We start from the raw sequence: 24,625 nt of genomic DNA, 5'->3' as shown, positions 1-24,625 counted from the left end.
AACGTTCCCACACTGGGCACTGAGCAGATCCTCAAAAGCCAAATCATTAGTAGAAAAGCCAAAAAGAAAATCTGGGGCTAAAATACACAAATATTTTGGACAGTGATACAGCTAATTCCCAGATGGGTTTAACTTTTTTTTTTTCCTGAGTGTATAGGGCATTTGACCAAGGTCGGTGCATTGTTTCATTGGTGGAAACAAGACCAAATGTCATCATTCTCGGCTGATAGGGAAGAAGCACAGAGCATAGAGCCCCTAACTTTAAAGGACCCTCTTATAATAGGACCCACTGTATTTTTTTTTGTTCAAAATTACAAAGAAAAGGACCAGATAGACTGCACATCAGCTACATGCCGAAATGCATACCAAACGCCCAAAGTAGGTGCCAGGGTGAGTCCTAGGTGGGGATTTGTCCTCTCCTCATCACTGTTTTCATCCAAGGGCCCCACTGTGTTTCCAACAGGTGTGAAATAAATATATGACAGTCTCCCAGTATTGTTTTCCCTGCTTCCTAACTGGTCCCTAACTGGTCCAGTCTCCATACCGAAAGCCTGAGCTATCCTTTTAAAATATAAGTCAGGTCATCCTCAAAATCCTTTAATGGATTCCTATTCTACTCGGAATGAACTCCAAAGCTTGTGTTGTGGCTCACAAGGTCCTGGGTGCTGTGGCTCTGCTGATCTCATCTCCTTTCCCATCCCAGCCCCTCCTGCTCTCCATGCTCCAGCCTGACTGGCCTCCACCGCATTTCTCCACCTCCCCAAGTACTCTCCTGCCTCAGGGCCATTGCACTTACTGTTCTCTCTGCCTGAACTATTTCACCACCCAGAGAGCTGCATGGCTCATTCCTTAATTTTATTTAGATCTCTGTTCCATTATCACCTTACCACCATCTCATGTAAAACTTCCCCCCACTCTCAATAAGTCTCTATCTTTATTTTTCTTCGTAGGCTATAACAGTTTCCTTAGCTTATAGCACTTCATAGTATCTGATCCATGATATTTTTCTTCATGTATCTGTTTGTTTTCTGATTCTCTCTCGAGAATGGAACCTTCCAGAAAGCAAGGACTTTGTGTGAAACATAGATGAGAGCTTCAAAGGGCCAGCCCGCCAGGCTCTGCTGCCATGTTAAAATAGATGAAGCACAAAGTGAAAAAGGCCTGAGCCAGTAAGAAACACATGGCACAAACAACGCCAGGAAGAAAAAGTAAGATCTGGCAGCAGACTGGGTAGGACATAAAAGAGAAAAGACCCAGAGAGAACTGAGGTTCTGCTCAAGTTGTCTGGAACCATGTTATCCAGCATGGTGACCACCAGACACATGTGGCTACGGAGCCCTGGAAATGTGGCTACGCTGAACTGAGATATGCTGTGAGTGTGAAATATACGCCGGATTTCAAAGACTTTACCAAAAAAATGCATGCAAAACGTCTCAATAATTTCTAAGATACTGATTACATATTGAAATATGTTGGATATACTGAGTTAAATAAAATATATTATTAAAATTAATTTCACCTGTTTCTTTTTGTTTCTTAATGTGGCTACTTACTAGAAAATGTTAAATGACATATGCAGCCTGCACTATATTTCTGTTGAAGAGGGCTGCTGTAGATTATAAACAGTGGTACCATTTGCAGAAAGAAGAGAGGAAAGAAGGGAGCAAAGAAGAAAAGAGACTATTATTAGTAACACATAGGAGGCTACAGTGAGGCTTGACCACCCACTTCCTCAGAACTTGGAAATGTAAGAAATATGCTGTCTTTTGGGAGTTGGGGGGCGGATAGGTAATCACATAATTGGTTCAAAGCTCAAATGGGCAGCATAACCTAAAATGGTTTCAGTCTACAAGAATGGAACCAGAACCTACTGGAATGTATTTATGTAACTTAAGAAAAACTGCATCCATCACAAGGGGCATTGGTAAGCAATGGAATATGGGAAAAGGATGTCATCAAAGGTGACCATGGGTAGTATCTATCAAAGCACTGCCAAGGGAGTAGATGTCTGTCCTGGCTCTCTTAGTCTGACACCCACCCTAGAGACTAGAGTGATGATCTAATTTACTGGTCAAACCAAGCCACTGTTGACAAAAAAAAAAAGGGGCATTATTAATTAATCATTGTGCTAGGACAATAAACCAAGACTGTCCCAAATAAATCTGGGCATATGGTCACCCTGCCTCAACTAATTCGTTCTAATTTATTGCTCTCTTTACAGCCTTCTGATTACCAAATGTGCCTGATGTTAACACATACATTTTCAAATGTAGTGACATTATTAAAAACTGGGATGCTTCTTACAATTGCTGTAGGCATTAATGTCAGGCTCCCCCCCCAAACCTGTTATTAATTTAATAGTATATCTTATGGTCAATGATATACTATTGGGATACAGTAATTTGGATACAGTAATTTGGCTTCCCATGTGGTATAGACATAAAGGAAAACTCATTAATCAGAGAGTAGGAATACCCTCCACCCAGGCATTTACTTCAATTGGAAAATAACAAATACACTGTTTTTAAGCATTGGTTACTTGCGAGCTAGGTTAGTTTGAATTGGTAACCTCAGACTGGGTTCTGAGTGTATAATGCCCAAGTCCAAATCAAGGAATGGGGTGAACTCAGGTCATTCTTGTCACATGGAGACCTGTTTGGCAAGTCCCCCAGCTTTACTCAGGGGACAACCCCCGTTACCACCACGGGCACCATCAGAACCCTTCCCCATTGGAAACTGGTAGAGTCAGTAAGACAATGAGTCAGGTTTAGATCTGTTGGGTTCAAAAGACCAATAAGAAGACATTAAAATGGAAGTGGGGCTAGAACTTGAAAGAGATGTGTATGGGTCACACATGTGTGGAAGAAGAAGTGATTTTGCTGTGTCCAAATATAGCTGCAGTTCAGATAAACCACCAGAGGTAAGAAATAACTATATGCAATTAACAAAGAAGTTTCAGGAGGGTAAACAGGTTCACCCTATGTGCCAAATTGGATAGACTAGTGGTGGCTTAGTGTTTATAGCCTCTTAGGAATACAGAAGTTTGGGGTGAAGCACTGTGATTGATTAACCACGTCTGATATTGACTCAGAAGTGGGGGAATTAAAACACGTTTATATTGGAAGTATTATAAAATGGTATTAAAGATGTTTTTCTTCAACACAATACAATAGTAAGATAATATGTAAAATGAGAAAAACATTTGAAATCAACTTACTTATTTTGTCCAACTGTCTCAAAATCTTTCACAACAATTCTGAGGGAAGATGAAGAGTCCAGTGGTATACTTCTCAATTCAAACTCCAAAATCTGTCCACAGAAAAGTTATGAAACCAAAAAGGCTGTTAAAAGGATCAGGGAATATAATAATATGTACCAACACTAAACGCTGGGTCATTATCTTCACCAATGACAACCTTTTGAATTACTCAATTCTGTAGCTAGGTGGAAGTGACTAAATGCTAAATTAATTCTAAAGCTGGAGGCTGCTGACGGTTGTGGGAAAACAAACCAGACTTAGCCCCAGAAGAGCTGGAAGCAACTCCTGGCTTCCCATTTACTACCTGGCTCTGTGGCTTAGAACAAGTCACCAAACCCCTACTCACAGTCAGAGAACTGACTGAACGCCTACTACAGCTGTTTCAAGAATAAAATAAAATGTATGCATGAAAATGCTTTCTTCAATGGTTATGCTTAAATTACTTGCTCTCCCTAAACATTAGTATCAAAGAGATGAGTAATCTAAGAAAATGTTTTCTAAAATGCCCCTTATTTGAAGTCCCACTGTTGTCAGTGCTGTACACAGAAGAGACTTTCATCTTAATACAACAAATTGCTATCTAATAACACATGCAAAAAAATCAACAGAGCACTACCGGTGCCTGTGATTATGTGATAAATGAATTAAAGCAGCATCTACTGATGATGTGATTCTCCTTGTAATGGGTTTGGAGTGGATGGAGAATATGTCTCATAACTCATATTAGAACACACCCAGTAATTCCAACGGGCTTGGGGTTGGCATTTCATTTGGTTTAGGTTTCAGTTATAAAACTATAACTGGAAAGTTTACTTGGTAAATACATGTGCAGTATGAAGGAAAAAATGCGTTGGGAACAAAATGGGGTGAGATGGATAACGCCCTGTGGAGGACACGCCTACTCACATGATCATACATCTCTCTGCCATTGGCCACAGAGATTGACCTCAAATATAAAGCGGCATGTTAGGATTACTCAAAACCCAAAGCACTAGATGCACACACATACAACAAGAATGTACTTCTATTTGTTATATTCTTGGAGCTCTGTGTGAAGGCTTTGCAGAAAGGCAGGAAGAAGCTTTTTATCCTCATCTCATTCAATGAGAAGGTACAGTCTTTATCGCATAGAGATACTGAAACTATTGGGAGGGGAAGTCTTCACAGCCTCCAGATTTAGTAGTGAAAATATCAAAGACATTTATCACTGCACTCATCCAGGAAGCTTTTGGAAAAAACAATGGGGCTGATGATCAACCTTTCAAAACTTAGCTAGCATAGGAAAATCCTACTCAGTGGAAAGAATTAAAATTTTCACATACCTATAAATATTAAACACTGGGGGGGAAGGTAAATGAATTATATTCCTTCAGTACAATATTACATAGTCATTAAAAATGATTTCGAATGGAATGATATGGGTATATACTCAGGATATAATAGTAAAAAAATAGGAAGGAAACTGTATTTGCTATATGATATTAACATGCTATTTTTAAGACATCATATATTATTAAATATACTGACTCAATAAACATTTATTGATACATCCCAGATATTAACAGTAGTTGCTTCTGGATGATAGGACCAAAGGAAATTTTTTTATGCTGATCTGAAGTTTTTGGTATTTCTAGTTAAATAGAAATTATTTTATCAACCTAAAAACAGTAAATGTCTTGACTCAGCCAGACACACAAAGTATCATGTGATACACTCATAATTAGTCACATGAAGATATGTTTTTAATTATGGAGCTTTTTCTCTGGGACTCTAGAAATGATCTAATTCCACCCCTTGCTCTATGGGATGTGCTCACATATGCAACATAACCCAACCAAGTGTTACACAGCAGGCTCAAGGCTGTTCCAAGCTAGAACCCAACCCTCCTCACTCCTGTCCAGGCTCCACTCACCACACCTATACTGTACAGGAGATGTCACTGTGTTATGTCCCCTTGAACTGCTCTGCTGTCTCTGGGGCCACAAGGGGAGAAGGAGGAGGTGGGGGTGAAATATACAGATTCTCCTCCCAAAGGGAAGAGTTAACCTCTGACCAAACGTGAGATAACCTAGCTTATCCATTGAAACAAAGTTGAAAAAACAATGAAGTTACCTCATTCCAGACAGGGTTGAGTTCATTATCAATTTTCTTTGTTTTCTTTTTCTCATCTGCAAATAAAAAATAAGAGACAGCAATCCATTAGAAATATTTATAGAACATGTACCATTCATTTGTTCACTCAAAGAGGATTTCCCTGCGAGCCAATGATGTGCCTGCACTTTCCCATTCTTCTGCCTAGGACAGAGGCTACCTGAATCAAATTTTTCCAAACTGAACAGCGTGATTTGGCCTCAAGTGTGTTTACCATCGCCAGGTCTAAAGGAGTTCAGGGCTGGGGGACTGAAAACCATGGCAATGCCATGATCCTCTGCTTCTCCCTCACCAGCTCCGGCAGACCAAGGTTACCCAGGGCCTCTGCATCGCTAGCTTTCTGCAGAAAGAAGCCAACGAAGCTAACCTTTGACATGCAGGTGCCCCCATTTCATAGATGAGGACACTGAGGCGCAAAGGAGTTAAGAAATGTGAGTTCATCAAATGCGGCAGCGGTGCCCTGATATAATCTGGTATTTCAGCTCTGAAGCCCATGCTGCCTCTGCGGGTGATAAGACCACAACACAGTTTAAGATTAAGCTGGACTCCCTCCCACAGGCCTCAGCAGAAGGTAATTTATTTGTATATAAACACTTTCTAGAACCCACAGAGAGTTGGGGGCTTCCTTTACTCCTGGCCCACCTTTTTAAAGATACAAAGTCCTTTCTCTGTGTGTGGGAGACTAGATAGTACACCTACCTAGAGGTGTAAATCTAACATTGTAGAAGAAATATTGATAAAAATACTTTTGCATGTTGAACAAATCTGTAAACGACACCTTTGTTTATAGAAAAATGTTTGTACTCGTTCCTAATATTCAGCTCTGGATAAAAATTTGTGGAAATAAATACTTTGGAATGAAAAAAAAGTGTTAATTCTGGTGTTTAAGTTTCCTTTGAGTGAAGTCCAAACAGCAGGGGTTACTATTAGGTCCCTAAGTCTCCAAATCCAAAATAAAAGCTTATGTTTGAGTACAAAATACTTGGTAAGCATTAGATCATCTGTTTTCAGGGGAAAAAAAGAAAAGAAAAGAAAAAGTTTTCTCCTGTGTGTCTCCTTTACTACCACACAGAACACTCATAACGCTTCTGACACAAGACATATAGGGGAGGGGAGTGAAGGGGACAGGGTTTCCCCCGCCAAGCAACTTTCTGCAATACCAGATGGGAGTTCTACAATTTAACTCAATTCTGACACGGTTTACCTGGAGATAGCATCAAATCTCACAGGTTAAGGGGTCAGTCCCACAAGACTGCCCCCACCGCCACTTCAGACACCAGCAGCAAGATCAGGTTCTCACCAGTGCTTCTGACAGATTGGCTATAAATCTGAGCTTCCTGTGATCCCCTGTTGGGTTCAATCAATTTGCTAGAGTGGCTCACAAAACTCAGGGAAACACTTATGTTTAGCAGTTTATTAAAGGCTATGACAAAGGATACAGATGACAGCCAGAGAGATACATGAGCACAGGAGCTTCTGTCCCATGGAGCTGAGGTTTCATCACGTAGGCAAGATCAATTATTAACTCCATTTCCAGCCCCTCTCCCCAGTCTAGAGAAGTGGGGGGCGGGGCTGAAAATTCCAAGTTTCTAATTACAGTCTTTTTCTGGGGACCAGCCCCATCTAGGAGCGCACCCAGAGTCACCTCATTAGAACAGAAGGTCCTAGTGCTCTAATCACTAAGGAATTTATAAGGGTTTTAGAAGCTCTGTGCCAAGAATGGGGTTGGGGTCAGGGAGAATAACATATATACTTTCTGTTCTCTCACATCATCTAATCTCCTTAAAAACCCTAGGAGGTATGTATAATTATATTCATCCCCCTTTCACAGCTAAGGAAACTGAGAACTTGAGTAACATATTCAAAGTCACCCAGTGAGTAAGTGGCACGGGCTAGGTTTTGAACCACTCCTTGGCTTCCCCTCTCCTGCTGTGGGATGTAGGAGGTAGTGTGTTTTGTTCAGCTGAATGTCACATCGCTAAGGCTCTCAGCACACGGCCAGCAGTGGGACTAACCACTTCATTCTTCCAAGACCTCAGCATAGCTAAACCATGAGTCATCCCCCTCACGCTGCTAAGCATTAACTTTTCCACTTGAGTGGGCTCCCATAGCCCTACTGGCTTCCCTTTTAAACTGCAGCATGACCCTACTCGTCGGCTTGTGCCGGGACCTATGCTAGTTCACTCTGACCGTGGCTTTTTCTGTATGGCCTACACAGCCCCTCACTGGGTCTGACTCTGAAGTCACCTAGACGCTGTCCTCATTTCCCCTCCCACACTTCCAGATTGGGCCCATTCACTCCTCTTCTACTCTGACAGAAACCTCTCAGTCTTCCTCTCTGGTTACAATACAACAAAGTGCACTTGAGAGAAAGAGGAGCACAAAGGATTTATAAACTGACAGTACTGAACAAATGGCTTCTATCCACAATTATACCAGCTCTCTTTAAATAGCCATGCACAGGTGCCAGGCTGTGCATTCTACTGCAGTGTCTCCAAATCTTTATGACAACCCTGCAAGGTAGATATTCTCATCCATTTTACAGACAAAGAATTGAGAGAAGTTGCTTAACTTGTCTCAGGTCACACAGGTGATAAAGAAACAGAGCCAAAATCTGAATCTACATCTCCTTGGCTCCAAACCTGAGTGTGCGTTTGCCTTCACATCACAGTGCCTCACTGAAAGCTGCCAGAAAGGTTGGATAAAGAAGCATAAGTATGATATGTGGGATGGGATGGGCACCCTGGGCAATGGCCAAGGAAAGCCCAAGGTCTGGTTTCAGGGCATCCTGAGACTCTCTAAGACTACTAGCTCCAACATAAAAAATACTACATCTGTGAGGTTTTTTTCGGAGGAGAGAGTTTCTTACTCTCATCAGATTATCAAATGAGTTAGTGACCTTGACAAAGGTTAAAAATCCCTGTCTTTGACAAGCACGAAATGGTACCATTAATATTCCTCCAGCTCACCAGCAGCCTTACTGCTATAACCAGCCCTGGGTGGGTGGAGAATTGAGTCAGGAGAGAGTGAATCTGGATCCTGAGACCATGGCAGACTTTCAAAAGAAAAGATGGGCAATTGCAAGAGGTGCCCCAGCAAGTAAGTAAAACAAGAAGGCCGCAAATAATTTTCAGAAATTGGGCACAAGGGCTTGGGGTAGGATTTGGGTCACTGAAGGATGGTATTGAAATAAAATTTTAGTCTTCACCTCCCCAAGATTCTAGACAGGGAGCTAAGGCAGGCACAAGGGCAGCAGAGAGTTGGTGGAAAGAGCCAGTACTTGCTCACTTGAGTACAATCCTACACCAAGTGACTGACCTGGGAATCAGAGTCGGAGAAGAAAGGCTACAAGGCTATCTGGATGCCGAGGCTGGTACTACTGACCTTCCCACCCCCTGTAGGGACAGGGTTATTCCAGAGTCAGCAGTTGAAGAGTGTGACAAAGGTCACTTGTTTATTCATATGTTTTCAAACATTTATTAAACACTTACTGTGTGCTACTAACTGGGGAAACAGAAGAGTGTAAGATAATTCCTGGTTTTCAAACGTTCCACAAATGGAGTGTATGGGCTATAGAATACAGGAAGCAAACAAATCTTTATGCATGTTTTCACCAAGTAGCAAAACCCCCCCACCATACTCTTGCCAAATTCATACTCATGTTGGAGTTTCCTCCCGTAAAAGGGTGAGCAACAGGAATAAGTGAGTTCTTCCATAAACCTAATCAACAACCTCATTCTTTCCCCCAACAAATATCTTTGAAATACAACTTGCAGGGCACTGAGCTGGACACTGTGGTTGATAGAAAGATACTCAAAACATGGTTCATGCCCTCACATGGTCCAGTGGGGAGGTAGTTGTGGTCAGGTGACTAAAATAAAAAGAAGGCTTCATTTGCTGTCAGAAGGGTAACAGATGAAAATACAAATTCAGAAGAAGGGGCAATGACTTCAGGCTGTCGGCACCAGGTAAGGCCTCATGGAGGAGAAAGAGGCTGAACTGGGGATCAAAGGACAAGGATGGATTGAAATGTGGATCTGGGAAGAAAAGGTCACTCCAGGTGGGAGCAACAGGGTGGGTGGGTCAGCCATGGAGGAGGCGAGAATAAGTCAGGTCATGTCTGGGGACAGTGCACAGCTCAATTGGCTGGAACCAAGGGATGTGGAAGGGAGGAAAGGCAACCAGGCTGTGTGGGAAAATTATGGTCACACGGTGAAGCCATGAATGCTAGCTAGGCTAAGCTTCATTTGGTTGATACAAGCCACTTAAGAAGGAGGGTGCTAAAAACTGGACTTTAGAATTTCAAGAAGTTCATAATCCAATGAGAAAAAAAACAAGTTGCCCAACAACTCTTCTAATACATGTTCATGAACTGAATCATTGATTCAGTTGTGTGTCAGGAACAAAGGGGACCAGCTGAGTCCCAGCAGATGCAGGTTGACAACAGATCAGTGGGACTATTCACGTGGAAATTCCTGCTACTCCTGGTACTTGCGCACAATGTTGATGCTAATGACACTACCCTCTAGGGGGCGCTCACTCCCAGCCAGGCATGTACTAAATCCTTCACTATATCATTTCATTTAAACCTCCTAGCAAGCCTAAGTAAGCACTGTTATTGTCCCAATTTGCAGATGAGCAAAGCGAGCCCAGAATGGCTAGGTAAATTGCCCAATGTCACAGAGTTAGCGAGTTTTAAAGAGAAAACCACAGGCCCAAAATGGCATCATTCATGCTAAAGGCCTATGATACCAAACCTACATTTAATACCTGATCTAATTGCAGTTCAATCTCTCTCAGAATCATAACCTTAACCAACCAGTCTGGAATTGTCTGGTCAAGCACTAGTAAGGTAATCTGTCACGTGGGCCTTCTCCACCTCCAACCCCTGCTCCCCTTCTAGGAAAAAGGCAATTTTCATGATAAAAACCCTTCCAATTCTCTTCTCCCAAAGAAAAGATGTCTGGGCCCCAAAATGATCCTTTCTTTTCTTCTGTTAGTAGCTCTCTTGCCTCACCTTTCTTCCTATAAAAACCTTCCATTTTGTACAACCCCTCAGAGCACCCTTCTAGTTGCTAGATGGGATACTGCTTGATTCATGAATCGCTTAATAAAGCCAATTACATCTTCAAATTTACTCAGTTAAAAAAAGAAACACTCTAACTCAGGACTACTTTGATTCTAAACCCCACACATTTAACTACCGTACCTCTTATCTGTCCAGCTAGTAGAAGATAATTAAGTCTGGCATTAGTTCCTATCCTCCTGGAGAAACCCAGCTCTCCCTTCTGGAGAATCCCTTCCAAGAAGGAGGTTCTGATTTTTATCAAAATACTCGGACATTACATTGTGTTGAAAGCCTAGTCTCACATATAAATATGTCAGCCAAAAAAAGTAGATAAATTCCTAAAAAAAAAAGTAGATAAATTCCTTTCTTATCAGCAGCCACAGAGTCATATGTCTATATTATTCAATTGTTCAATTCCACCTCTTTTCTGAAAAAGGTCGAAGTTGCAGGCACTTAACATCCGATTAAATTACAGGAAACTCCCCTTCTCCACATTATCACCTCCCCCACTTCCCACTCTAATTTTATTAAGATGACTGTTCCTTCCTATGGAAAGGAATTAAATACTTTCAACCCAGAACATAACAACTGATTCAAATGCAGAATACACCCTAGACTACGACTCAAGGCATTCTTCGGGACATTTCCTGTTTCCTGATCAGCTTTGCCTGTTTCTCTCTCAGTTCTGTGAAGGTCACCATTGCTCTAATTAACTCGCATGCCAACTTCTGAATAACATTTCCCTGAGAACTGAACAAGCACTCTTTGCCAAGCCACCACGTACCCTTTGGCATGGAACCATTTCCTTTGCTGTTCACCTACTAGACAGTGTGTTGGACTCTTATATTGAAAAGGCTTGAGAGACACCATGATTCCAAAGACTAGATTGCTGTGAGGACAAGTGTGATGGTTAATTTTATGTATCAACTTGACTAAGCTGTGATGCCAGTTGTTTGGGCCAATCCTAGCCTAGATGTTGCTGTGAAGGCATTTTATAGATGTGATGAACATTTACAATCAATTGTCTACATAGAGCAGATTATTCTCCATAATGTGGGTGGGCCTCCTCCAAACCGTTGAAGGCCTTACGAGCAAAATCTGAAGCTTCCTGGAGAAGGAATTCTGCCTCAAGATTGTAACACAGAAATCCTGCTGGAGTTTCCAACATGCTGGCCGGCCCTATAGATTTCAGACTCAGGACTGCAACATCAACTCTTGCTTGAATTTCCAGAGTGATGGCCTGCCCCACAAACTTCAGACTTGTCAGCCCCCTACAATCACTACAAGCCAATTCCTTAAAATCTCTCTTTCTCTCTCTCTCTCTCAGGTAGGTAGGTAGATAGATAAATGGACAGATTTTATATATATATGTATTTATATAAAATCTCTTATTGGTTCTGCCTCTCAGGAGAGCCCATGGTGCTCAAGAAAGTCACACTCACATCTACAATGGAAACACATAGCGTTTCCGGGTGGGAATTCCCGCCCGGAAACCCTAGTAACACATTTTAGAATCTGATCTGTAGTTAGATGTGTTATCCATTGAGCTACTGGTCCCCTTCAATAGTAACACATTTTAAATACTTCCAAAGACACACCATCTCACTGATCCTAACAATCCTACAAGAAAAAGGATAGGTGTTGACCCAGCATTTCTGACTGGACTTTCAAATCAGTGAAATCTCTCTCATTTCTTTGAGCTGTTATCTCTGGGAGACATAGGTTCCTACACTGAGATCAGAATCCCTCCTGTATAAACTGGTGAGTTTCGATTCAATAATCTTTAAGTTTTCTTCCAGAGACATGGGACTTATGAAGTACTCCCAAGTCCTGACTGGTTAGATTACTGTGTCTAACTGAAATGGCCCCAGGAGAAGTGGGGGTGCTATTTAGAAAACTTCTCTAAGTACCTCAGCTCTTTGGCACACAAAGTAGATCAGCCATGCCGCTAAACTTCACCTCCCATTCAGAAGTACTTCTACATCTTTTCTGCATCCCTAGGTCCTGGACATTTTGTGTTGAGAAACATTCACACACATATACAAAGTCACCCGTTATTTGGCCTAGAATTTCATAGACCCCCTGAAGCCTACCCATGCATGGCTAACAGTTATTAAGTAGTCTAAACTACTCCCGGTGTTTCCCATGGACTGCCACATTTAGTCTTCACAATGACCCTAAGAGGTAAATTCTATTATGATCACCCCCAGTTACAAAGGAGGAAACCAAGACGATTAGCAATTTATCAGAGTTCACACAGCTAGTAAGCGGTAGAGCGGGGATTCAGACTCTGGCGACCGAGCAGGGTCCAAAGTTGCAGGACTAAGACCAGATAGTGAGTCCTTGAAGGCTGAAGCTATAGTTTATTAATATTGTTATTCTCCTTAGAGTGCTTATTACATAGTAATTTCTCCATGGTTTGAATGAATTGAACTTCATAAACTTATCTAAGTATTACTACTAAGGTTGCTTTAATGATTACGTGAGAGAATGAATATGAAGTGCTCCTCACAGCCGCAGCACACAGTACGCACAAAACCAACAAGGAGCTCTGATTTCTTACTTCAGCACCTGGGCAGCGCCCCTTGTGGACCCCAGGGGGTATCCCTCCCTGGATCAGAGAAAGTGCCAAGTGATGCTGGGCACAGCCTTGGTGGAGCAATTTTCTCCCATGGCTCCATTCCAGACCTCTGAGGCCCGCCTGGAGCAGCTGGCATATGGGCAGTGACTGCTCCTCCCTGGCAGTCAGCCTGGCAGCCACCAGCATATGGGAGAGTTTCCACAAGAACCAGGGGGCAGACAAAGCTCTGAGAAGGGCCAGTAGGAGACTTCTGCCCTCAGAACTTAGAAGGACTTGGGGGAGCTCGGAGACATGTGGCCCATCCAGGTCGACCTGGCTAAAGGAGTGTTTCTAACTTTTTGTTTCACAGCCCTGGCTGCCCGACTGCTCCAGGAGATGTTGCCAAACAGGTTCTAGGGGAAAGGTATTTTGGCCAGAAGGTAACTGTGATACAAAGCAAGGCTGTTTTGTACATTTTTAAAACAGTCAGGGATATCGTTGATAAACAGAAATGCCCAGACAGAAGGGTAGGTAGGGTGACTCAGCTCCACTTTCCGTGCCCAGTATCCCACTTTCCGTAACCAGTATCCCACTGGCCTCTGGAGATTCCCATTCAAGCATACAAGCTCTTGAATCAAAACCAAATCCTCCAAGGGAACTGCGGTCAAGCCCAGGCTACCTGAACAACCTGTACAGAATCTTCTTCCTAAACGCTGACTTTGCCTAGTGGTCACGTTCCAGCTCTGTTAACTGCCCAGTTGCAGGTGGATGGAGCCCAGGTACCGTAAGCCACACACCTGGATTAGCTGCACCTGGATTAGCTGCCCTAGTGGAGAACAGTACGATATGCCACTTTGGTTTGCTTGTTTGTTTTACATGTGAGCATCCACTCTGTGCCAGGTACTTAAACACATTCACGTCTAATCCTTATAAGAGAGGTATTAGAATCCCCATTTTACAGATGAGAAAACTGAGGTTTTGTGATGTTAACTGATTTACCCAAGATCCTAAGCTTGTAAGTGGCAGAGCTCCTGCTGCAGCCCCAAGTCTCATTGCCAAACCTCTGCAGGCTGAGCTTGCCAGGCAACCTGCCACATTTTCATCACTTACATCTGAGTGACTTTGGGCTACTTACTCCAACTCTCTGCATTTAGATTTCTTCATTAATAAATATTGGTACCTAATGCCCAGGAATAATGACTACCATATATAGATAGGGCTCATAATATGCCAAGGCTTTGCATATGTTACCTGTTACTATTATTATTCTTACTTTGAGACACAGTAAAATTAAGTAGCTAGTCCAGGGTCACATGCTAGTAAGAAACACGCCAGAATTTGAATGCAGGCATTTTGGCTCCTACCCTCTCCTGTCTATGTTTCTGAGACATAATTTGCTAGACAATGAAATCTCTTCAGCAAATTCCATTCAAACCCAGCTTCCAGAGATGGAGAGTTCCTAGACTTTCACAAGGGCCTCTCAAGGCCTAATTGTCCTATAAAAGGGGATGACAAAGCCCATCTCGCACGGCTGGGATGCGGATCAAATGAGAAAGCATGACAGTGCCTAGGATACGGGGGACACTCTAATGTGTTAGCTCAGAATCATAAAATGCCTCCATCAGACAACACGAAGAGGACCCAAGTCCTCTGCCTCCAAGAGATGCTATCAAGAGAAAATAACATAGTCACAGAAAAGAACTTTGAAAATAAACACTAAGCACTCAGTCAACATCTTGATCATTGGATCCTATCCCTCCCAGGTAACAAACTTCTAGCTAAACTAGACTCAATCTCAGATCCGTGATGTCGCATCATTAATAATCTCTTTAAATGGGTTTTTTGCCATCAGCAGCAGTTTTAATCCAGTATCCTCAGCCCTCCCTCTTGTGTTGAGTGTGGCGTTGACCTCTGGACTCTGGCGAGCTAGGTTGGTCCGTTGCTGCAGGTTTGAGGCAGAGCTGGGAATCGGGAGCTTTTGTGGATTGCTGCCTGTTCGTGGGATGGGGATGGAGGCTAGAAGAGACAAGCAAGGGAGATGGATGCCAAGCACAAAGAAAGCCAGATACGCACTCAGCAGGGGGGAAGTGCACGGGACTAAGAGCCTCAGGACTGGGGTTCTGGTCATTCCTTTCCTCTTCCTGGCTGCCCAGCTTTGGCCACTCTTGACCTCTCTGAGACTCAAGCTTCTCATCTCAAAAATGAGTATCAACAATATTTGCCCTGAACACCTGCCAGAGTAATGAAGAACAAATGCAATCAAGTCCAGGAGAGGGCTTCTCATACTTAAATACCCTGGGAAGGGGCCCTTCCTCAGGCCATGGCACACACGGGAAGTCATCATAATGTGTCCAGCACATGAGAGAAACCGGAGTGCATATGGAGCCTCAGACAAAGCGTCTAAGGCCAGAGGTGTGTGGCCCAAAGGCACCCATGCCCCAGGCCTTGGCATTGGTCTGACCACGTGCCCCCCAGGGCTGACTTTGCCCAAGGAAATACAATGGGTAGGAGACAGAGCCTGGATGTCAGCCACAGGGAGCTGAGCCCTGAGCCCACGTGTCTCATTATCCCAGGGTGGGCTGAATATAGATTCCTCAAGACACAGGGGTATTACAGCCTCAGCAGTGGACAGGACTTGTGGGTCCCAGGACCACCTAGAACCTGCTGTGGGACCTTGAAAAAGGCAAGCCACCAGCTCCCTAAGACTTTGTCTCTTCAGCTATAAAATGAAAAACTTCATCCTTGGGTGAGAATTAAACGAATAAATCTATGTGAAGCACTGAGAGCAGTGTTTAATAAACAGCTGGTAAACTCTCATCCTGAGTATAATCTGCCATTAGTGATGATGTCTCCTTTTCAGGAATTTAAACTCCTTGACTCTGAATTCATAGCACTCTCACTGGATTTACAGGACTACAAGCTGCATGAGGGCAGGAGCTAAGTCTGGCTTGTTCCTCATCTGATTCGCAGTGCTGAGCACACAGCCTGGCAGAGTGTGCTCTTGATCAATATTTGTTGAATGTATTTATGTTTGAGAGAAGCAGCAGGAAGAAACAGCAGCAAAGGAGAGGAGGGAAAGAGGCGGGGACTGTCCAGGCAGTGAATTCCGACAATGAGGAGAGTTAAGCAAAAGGAAAAAAATTTTTTTTTTAATAATGAAAGAGAGAGAAGGTGAAGGATTTTTTTTACATGTAATTTATAAGTTGTGCTATTGGGATGTAAAAGGTGATGAAGGTAATAAAGCAGAGAACTGAGGTGAGATGACGTAGAGACTCACCCTGCCATTCAAATATTAAATTTAATACTTTATATGTACAATAATAAGTTAGAGGTTTAGTTTCCACTAACAAGAAGGCTCTAACTTGGTTATCAGAAGAATTGATTCACTGCTAAGCTCTGTCAGCTCTGAGCTTCTGACTCACAGCAGGTCATAAAGGCTTTCCTCACCCTGTGGAAACTCACCCCAGAAGGGCTGGGTTTTCTTTCTCCCTTCTCCTTCTCCTTCTCCTTCTTCTTAGTTCTTCCATTCTCAGTACACAGTCTTCCTCTTTCAGACTGGGTCCAAATGACCCCAACACACTGAACAACTCAATCTGTTCAGAGTGGGAGGAAGCATTCATCATAGGACTTGGTTGTTTGAAGCATAGGTTACGTCTCTTCATCTATGATGACTTTGGGGAATATACATGGAGACTCTGGAGTCTGACAGTCCTGAGTTGAATCCTGACCTGTCTCTGCCTCAGTTTCCCCAAGGGTAAAATGAAAAAGATGATACCTACTTCCTAATAATAAAGTGAGGGCTAAAGAAGATCATATAAACAGGTGTGGACATAAGTGTAAGAATTTAATAAATGCTGGTGCTGGTATAGTAAGTGGTTGTCCCTCAGGCTGTCCACCCATGCCAAAATCTCTGGAAGACCATGGGCCAAATCCCATGGGGATGGAGAAACTTACCGGTAAACCAAAACCAGAAAAATACCAGCACCCCTGGACACACCTTGAGGGCATGCACGGAAGATGTGTTGTGGAGGAAGGGAAGAAAAACGTGCTGTATTAATTTATTTTTGAAAAGGAGTTGTGGCTTTATAAATGACTGAGAGCCTGTAAAATACACCTTTGGGAAATGTACCTTTGAGAGTTCTCATGCTTCAATAAGGTGTGGCCACTTTCCTTAGGTGGTGAGTGAGTCTCTAAGCCCTGTTCTCCCGGAAGTGATGGGAATGACTCAGTAGATGAAACACTTTTGCCTTTCAGAGTGTTTTGTAAATACATGCATATCTCAGAGGTATTGCGGGTTCAGTTCCAAAAAACTGGGGTCACCCCTAAACCAGTTGGCTGTCAGTGCAGCACATTCCCAACCACAGTGTAGGTACCGTCTAACGGGGCCTCACGGTGTCTACATGGCATCACCATTAACACGTCCATTACTTGGACATTCTTCTAACCAGCTTTGAGTTTGAGAAAAATTGCTTATTGCCCTGATCTTTGTTTTGTGCTCCCAAGGCAAAATTTTAGACCTTTCAGTAAACACAAGGGCTTTTTTTGGTGCTGTCTTGATCTTCTGTTTGGGCTTTTTACATCTTTCTTGCCCCACTCTACCCTACTCCACACCAGGAGGCATATCTTTTGCTCTGAGTTCCCTCTGATGGACACATCACAGTACAGGTATCCTCAGTTCTGTAAGAACTTAATGTTAGTTGAGTTTACACAGTGCTCAAAATTGGGAGGCACACCTGGAAAGGGTTAGCCATCACCAGGGTTTTAAACCACTGGAATAGATGGAGAGCAAGAAAAATTACTATATCCGCTCTAGCGCCTAAAGCTACACCTTGTATATCTTCCCAAGAACAGGTATTCAATACATGGTATGTAAAATTATAGACTCTTAAAGCTGAAAGGAACCTTAAGGAGATCAGCTCCCATCATTCCACATGTAAGAAATTTGAGACCTAGGTAGTTAACACTGGGTCATCAGATATTTAGCTTCTATCAGCCAGAGTCCAGATGTTCCTACTGGGAGTTCAGAAGTGTTTCTTCTGTCAAGTTGCTTGTCAGATGAATGAATGAATGACTTTACCACTCAATTTGTACAACCAAAGGAGACTGGAAGATACTAGAGTTAAATAATCTAGATGTCATTGTTTGGAGAGACTATGTTTGCCCAATTTTACTGAAGTTTTCCACTTTCAATTGAGTGTTTATGTTCATAGCCTTAGACATATTTTTAGTCATTTATAATTTTTGAACAATGTATATACACTCCAGATAAAAAGCAAGTCACATTTCAATAAAATGTTAAACTCTAATTCCTTTATAATCTATATGACTTGTCTCAAATAATGACATCACCAGATTGAATCCAACGTATTCTTACTTGTCTTTACATGTCAATGGTGAAGGATACAAACTTTCCACGTATGTCCTTATTATGTAATACATCAAGGAAAAAAATTTTCTGTAAACTTAATACATGTAAATGAACTCTGATATGACATGACTGCATATTTACTAGCCAGATTCTCAAACCACATTTTCCTTTAAGAATCCAACTTTTGCCCTACAAATCTTTCTTTTTTTTTTTTAAACTAACAGACCATTTGGCAGCTTTGGGTTTCATTCCTTTCATTTTCTTGCTGCTCCTGAGAGGGAGCGGTTTGAGAAGAGATATAGGAAGGTAAAAGAGACAAAAGAAAAGAGAAAGGCGTAGATTACCCAGAAACTGGAAGGAAGAAGTAGTCAGTTTCCTAGAGGAAGAGAGAAATGTGCCAAGGTGTGGTCAGGAAACATGGGCCCATCCAGACTCCAACACTCTCTGGCCTCCCCTCTCGGTCTCATTCCTTCTGCCAAGAAGTAAGCTGAAAAATCTTACCAACGATCTTGGTCAAACAGAAAATGATAAAGGTCCTAAACTCAGATTTAGACACATAAATCCAGCCCAAACTGGAAACATTTTACAATGCCGGGGAGGGTGCCATCACACCAACCACTCCTGTCCCCCTCCACTGAAATTAAATATCATAGAACAATAAATAACCTTTTGGAATTACAGTGGCCTTTTAAAGATGATCTAGTTTAACCTTTCCTCACCTGTTTTGCAGAAAAGTAAACTGACATCCAGAGAAATGAGGTCACTTGCTCAAGGTCATTCATCAAGACCAAACTACAATTAGATCCCCGAACTGCAGACTTGCTTTGTTCAGAGCTCATTTGTCTATGAGCAATTTCAGAGCTATAAAACATACAAAAAACATCCCAACTTCGGAGAGATGAAAAACATTACATAGAGGCACAAAGTAACAGGAAAACAAACTAATCCAAAATAATAACTTCATCCCACCTCTCAGAAGACCAGTGACAATAAAAGCAGCAGTGAACTAACTATTTTATGGAGAAATAGCACCTCAGACCACTTAATTGCACTTTTTCCTCCTTTACCCATTTCTCACAGGCAGAGACAATAAAAAATGCATATTACTCTTACTTTGAACCAACACAGACCATTTTGATACCTGAAATTTGGGGGTTAACAAATGGAATATTCCCTCCAATGGCTTACAGAAATCACCTTGTTAAAGTTCAAATAACAAGTCTCAGATTCCTGCGGAAAATTAATTAATAGCTGTCCACAGAAATTGGTCTTCTACCCTGACCTGCCCAGGTAATAAACTCGAGCTAAAGCCCGAGACTTGGCTTTATCAGTCTGCTAAGGGCAGACTTTGAAAGAACGTGACTCCAGAAAACTAACATTCCAAAAGAGGGCTTGAGAAAAAGAAGAAAACTTTTCCTTACCCTTAAAAATCACAGAAACAATAGGATCCGGTTTCCCAAATTTCGTTTTAGGGATATTGCTTGCAGATACCACAATCACACGAAGCATGGCTCTGAATGGGAGAAAGCAAGTTTCAGCAGGCGAGGTTAAGGAGACGTGGGCGCTGGAGCTCCGGCCGCACCGCCCCAGGAAAGAAGGCTTGGGAGGACTTCAGCGAGCAGGGAAGGGGGAAAGGCAATGGGTGGATCTCTGACAGATTATTTGCTGAAGGTTAGTGTAAACTGATATCCAAACTCCCGGGAGTCTCCGCAGTGCCACAGGCACCTACTTTTGAATTCGGGAAATGTGGAAGTGAAAAAAACAAAACCTCAACTAAGAAAAATTATGTATAACAAATGAAACTGAAATGGATTCAGAGCTAACATGGGCAGGTCACGAGACCGCTAAGACCCTGCTGCTACCTTTAGCAACAATTTGTGAAACCGAATTAGTTTTCTGCCCCTGCTTTTATTGTTTTCTGAGTTTCACAGAGTTTTAAAACTTTACTTAGTTATTTTTTAAATTTTAACTTTTGCTGGTTCTCTCATGCTGTTGAACACACTCGGCAACTACTTAATAGAAGTTTAAAACAAACAAAATTAGTTAAAGGATGCCACCTACTGTATAGCAGAGGAATAACTGAGTTTATTTCAAGCAAGCCCAATTCTGAAGAGTAATATGGGTTTACAAAATTGGTATATTGGAGTCTGATCCTTTGCTTTCCAAAAGGATTCACCATAGGATTTCTTAAAATATCCTTACGACATGAGCTAGGCACTTACGTTTTCCTGCTCTATCATATGCTTCTAAGAGTCTTCAATAAAAATGGAGAAGCGGCTCTCCACTCTTTCAGGGCGTAAACCTGAGAGCTGTTTTCCCTTTCTTGGTTAAAGAAAAAAAAATTAAATATATATATATGTATATATATACATATATACATAATGATACTTGTTAAAACACGACAAGGAAGACTATTCAAGGAGGGGGAAGGTTATTGAGAAAGGTATAGGGACGACTGCAATGGAATTTTGCAGTGGAAGGGAGAGATTGGGTTCAACTGCATATAGAGCATGGGCAAGTCGGAATTTATAGCCAAGGAGCAGTGTGAATGGATGGAAAATTACTAACAGGAAACATCAGGGAAAAAGGGGATTCTGGCTAAACCGACCAAACAGGATTCTTGCTGAACATAGGTTGGGAGATCAGAAATCACATTAGGAATGGTAGAGAATGAGGAACGCCATCAGGTAATGAGTGTGATCAGATGTGGCGGGTGTGTGTGGGAGGGCGGTTCTGGGTAAACTGATTTAGCAGGGTTCTTCCTAAAACTAAATTTTATAAGGAAGTGAACAAATGAGCCTAAGAGAAGGTTCAGGAGGCTGGCTAGAGTTTAGTCAAGCAAAAAAAAAACAATCTTTGTCGATTTCCAGCCAAGATGGTAGCAGAGTAGGTAAATGCTCACCTCCTCTCAGGACCACATCAATTACAACTAAACTACAAAATAACCATTACTGAGAATCACCTGAAGTCTACCTGAACCAAAGCCCTAAAACTATGGACATACAGAAGAAGCCACCTCGAGACTGGTAGGAGGGGCACAGATGCAGAACGCGCTGGTCCCACACCCATGTGTGGCCATTAAAAATCAGGAGGGATCTCAGCTGCAGAGGTCTTTCCCTGAAAAGCCAGGGCTCCCAGCCCTTCCTCAGCCCAGAGTGTCAATGCTTACTCACTAACAGACTCACTTGATCTCACTCTGAGCTTCAGCGCTGGGGCAGCAGCTCGAAAGGTGCAAGGGACATACAGGGAGGAACTGAATTGTCTATATTCAGGGTGAGAGCTGGAGGGGCAGTTTTCTCCCAGACAGAGGAGCTGGCAGAAGCCATTGTTTCTTTGTTGAGCCCTTCCCCTCCCAGCATGCAGACTCATGCAGATGCCATATCTGAGTCTCCATCAAACTGGCTATCACAGTTCCTCTGCCCCACCCTACTGATTCCCTGAGACCATGCCCGACCCAACTTTCAGGCACACTCAGGCCATTTCCAGTGGCTTTTCTATATAAATGGCCTGACTTAGTTCATGCTGCGGACATTCCTAAAAACTCTCAAAGGTTCACAAAACCCAAACAAGCAGCATCTGGCTTTGGCATGTCCTGTACCATTGGCTGAGCAGCCCTAAGCCCGGCACTAGCGACAGCCAGCCTTGGTTCATGGTATGGCCTCTCAAGGCACCTCCAAGGACAGTGCAGGTGGCAGCCATCTCTGGATTGCTTTGTGGCTCATGCCAGGTGGCCATGAGCAGGATACAGGCTGTGGCTGAACTTGGCATGCAACGGGTCCCCTCCCAAGTGATCCTGGGGCTGGCAGCAACAGTGGCCATCTTCAGACTGGGCCAGAGCATCACTTGGCCACCTCCAAGGATGATACACCCAAAGGGCAGACTCGGCAGGCAACAGAGCCCTGCTAAATCAAATCCTGCTCTGTAGGGTCAGCTCCTATACAACAGCTCCTCCACTGTAGTCATAGTCAGTCCTCACAACCAATTAGCCTGAGGGTCAATCCCTCCCACTGATGTACAAACAGCAATCAAGTCTCAACTACAACAGGAGGACACACAAAATCCACACAAGAGCACCCGGATCTGGTGACCAGGGAGACTGCATCATTGGGTCCCACAGGACACCTACTAAATAAGACCACTCTAGTGAAATCAGGAGGCATAGCAGCCCTACATAGAAACAAACACAGGGAGGCAGCCAAAATAGGGAGACAGAAAAACATGTCCCAAATGAAAGAACAGAACAAAGCTGCGAAAAAGGAACTAAACAAAATGGAGACAAGCAATCTACCAGATGTAGAGTTCCAAACGCTTGTTATAAGGATGCTCAGTGATCTCAGGGAGAATTTCAACAAAGAGATAGGAAACATAAAAATGAATATATAAAACATAAAAAAAAAGTCAGACATAAAGAATACAATAACTGAAATGAAGAATACATTAGAGGGAATCAACAGTAGATTAGATGAAGCAGAGAATCAAATCAGTGATTTAGAAGAGAAGGTAGCAGAAAACACCTAAAGAGAATAGCAAAAAGAAAAAAGAATCCAAAATAATGAGAGTTTAGGGGGCCTCTGGGACAACATCAGAAGTCCAAAATGCACATCATAGGGGTACCAGAAGGAGAAGAGAGAGAACAAGGAATTGAAAACCTATTTGAAGAAATAATGACAGAAAACTTCCCTAATCTGGAGAAGGAAATAAATACACAAGTCCAGGAAGTGCAGAGAGTCCCAAATAAGATGAACTCAAAGAGGCCCACACCAAGACACATCATAATTAAAATGCCAAAGGTTAAAGACAAGCAGAGAATTTTAAAAGCAACCAGAGAAAAGAAGTTAGTTACCTATAAGGGAGCTCCCTTAAGACCATCAGCTGATTTCTTAACAGAAACTTTGCAGCCGAAAGGGATTGGCAGGAAACATTCAAAGGGAGGAAAAGCAAGGACCTACAACCAAGATTACTCTACCCAGCAAAGCCATCATTTAGAATTAAAGGACAGATAAAGAGCTTCCTAGACAAGAAAAAGCTAAAGGAGTTTCTCAGCACCAAACCAGTATTACAAGGAATCTTAGAGGGACTTCCTTAAGACAAAATAAATAAATAAATAAATAAATAAATAAATAAATAAATAAATAAATAAAATGGCAATAATTACATACCTATCAACAATTATTTTAAATGTAAATGGATTAAATGCTCCAATCAAAAGATATGGGAGCTAAACGGATAAGAAACCAAGACCCATACATATGCTGCCTACAATAGACTCACCAGATCAAAAGACACACACAGACTGAAAAAGAGGGGGAAAAGGTATTTCATGAAATTGAAAACTGACAAATAAAAAAGTTGTGATAGCGATATTTATACCAGACAAAATAGATTTTAAAAGAAAGGCTATAACAAGTGACAAAGAAAGACTCCGTGATCCCACTTCTGGGTATTATCCAAAGAAACCCAAAATGCTACTTCCAGGGGATATGTGCATCCATATGTTCACTACAGCATTGTTTACAGTGGCCAAGATGTAGAGGCAGCCTGGATGTCTTTTGATGGTTAAATGGACAAAGAGTAGGTGGTACATATATACAATGGAATATTGCTCAGCCATGGAAGGAAATGAGTTCTCACCAACTGTGGCAGCATGAATGGACCTGGAGGTTATTGTACTGAGTGAAATATGTCAGACAGCAAAACACAGGTGCAATGTGATTTCACTTATATGTGGAATCTAAAGAACAAAATTAACAAACAAATGAAACAGAAATCCATAGATACAGAGAACATTTTGATAGTTGCCAGACGGGAGGAGGGTTGGGAATGGGTGAAAATGGAAAAGGAATTTATAAGTACAAATCGGTTGTTACAAAGTAGTCATGGGGATGTAGGCGATAGCATAAGGCATATAGTCAATAACATTGTAACAACTATGTATGTGTTAGATGGGTACTAATATAACTGGGGTGATAGATGGGAAAGGTATTGGGGGCAAGGTGAAAAAGGTGAAGGCATTAAGAAGTACAAATTGGTAGTTACAAAATAGTCACGGCGATGTAAAGTAAAGCATAAGGAATATAGTCAACAATATGGTAATAACTCTGTACCGTGTTTCCCCAAAAATAAGACCTACCCCGAAAATAAGACCCAGTGAAGATCGTCAGCCAGATGGATGGATGCATTTAGTATGTTATGACGATGTTCCAGAAGAAGATGACATGA

General features: G+C 42.3%; 1 protein-coding gene across 3 annotated transcripts in view; it reads right to left on the bottom strand.

The window, feature by feature from the left end:
* Positions 1-20,119, bottom strand: part of MYOF (myoferlin) — a 128,828-nt gene extending 108,709 nt beyond the window's left edge. For all 3 annotated transcript variants that reach the window (XM_033130762.1, XM_033130763.1, XM_033130764.1), the window contains exons 1-3: positions 19,828-20,119; positions 5,372-5,427; positions 3,218-3,309 (exon numbers count right to left, since the gene is read on the bottom strand). In XM_033130762.1, coding sequence (XP_032986653.1) covers positions 3,218-3,309; positions 5,372-5,427; positions 19,828-19,915 — 236 coding nt within the window. In that variant the 5' untranslated portion in view covers positions 19,916-20,119. The remainder of the gene's footprint in view (positions 1-3,217; positions 3,310-5,371; positions 5,428-19,827) is intronic.
* Between the last annotated feature and the right edge of the window lie 4,506 nt (positions 20,120-24,625).

Source organism: Rhinolophus ferrumequinum, chromosome 16, assembly GCF_004115265.2.
Source record: "Rhinolophus ferrumequinum isolate MPI-CBG mRhiFer1 chromosome 16, mRhiFer1_v1.p, whole genome shotgun sequence".
NCBI lineage: Eukaryota > Metazoa > Chordata > Mammalia > Chiroptera > Rhinolophidae > Rhinolophus > Rhinolophus ferrumequinum.
The sequence above is the reverse complement of the archived record's forward strand: the minus strand, read 5'-3'. Positions and strand labels throughout refer to the sequence as shown.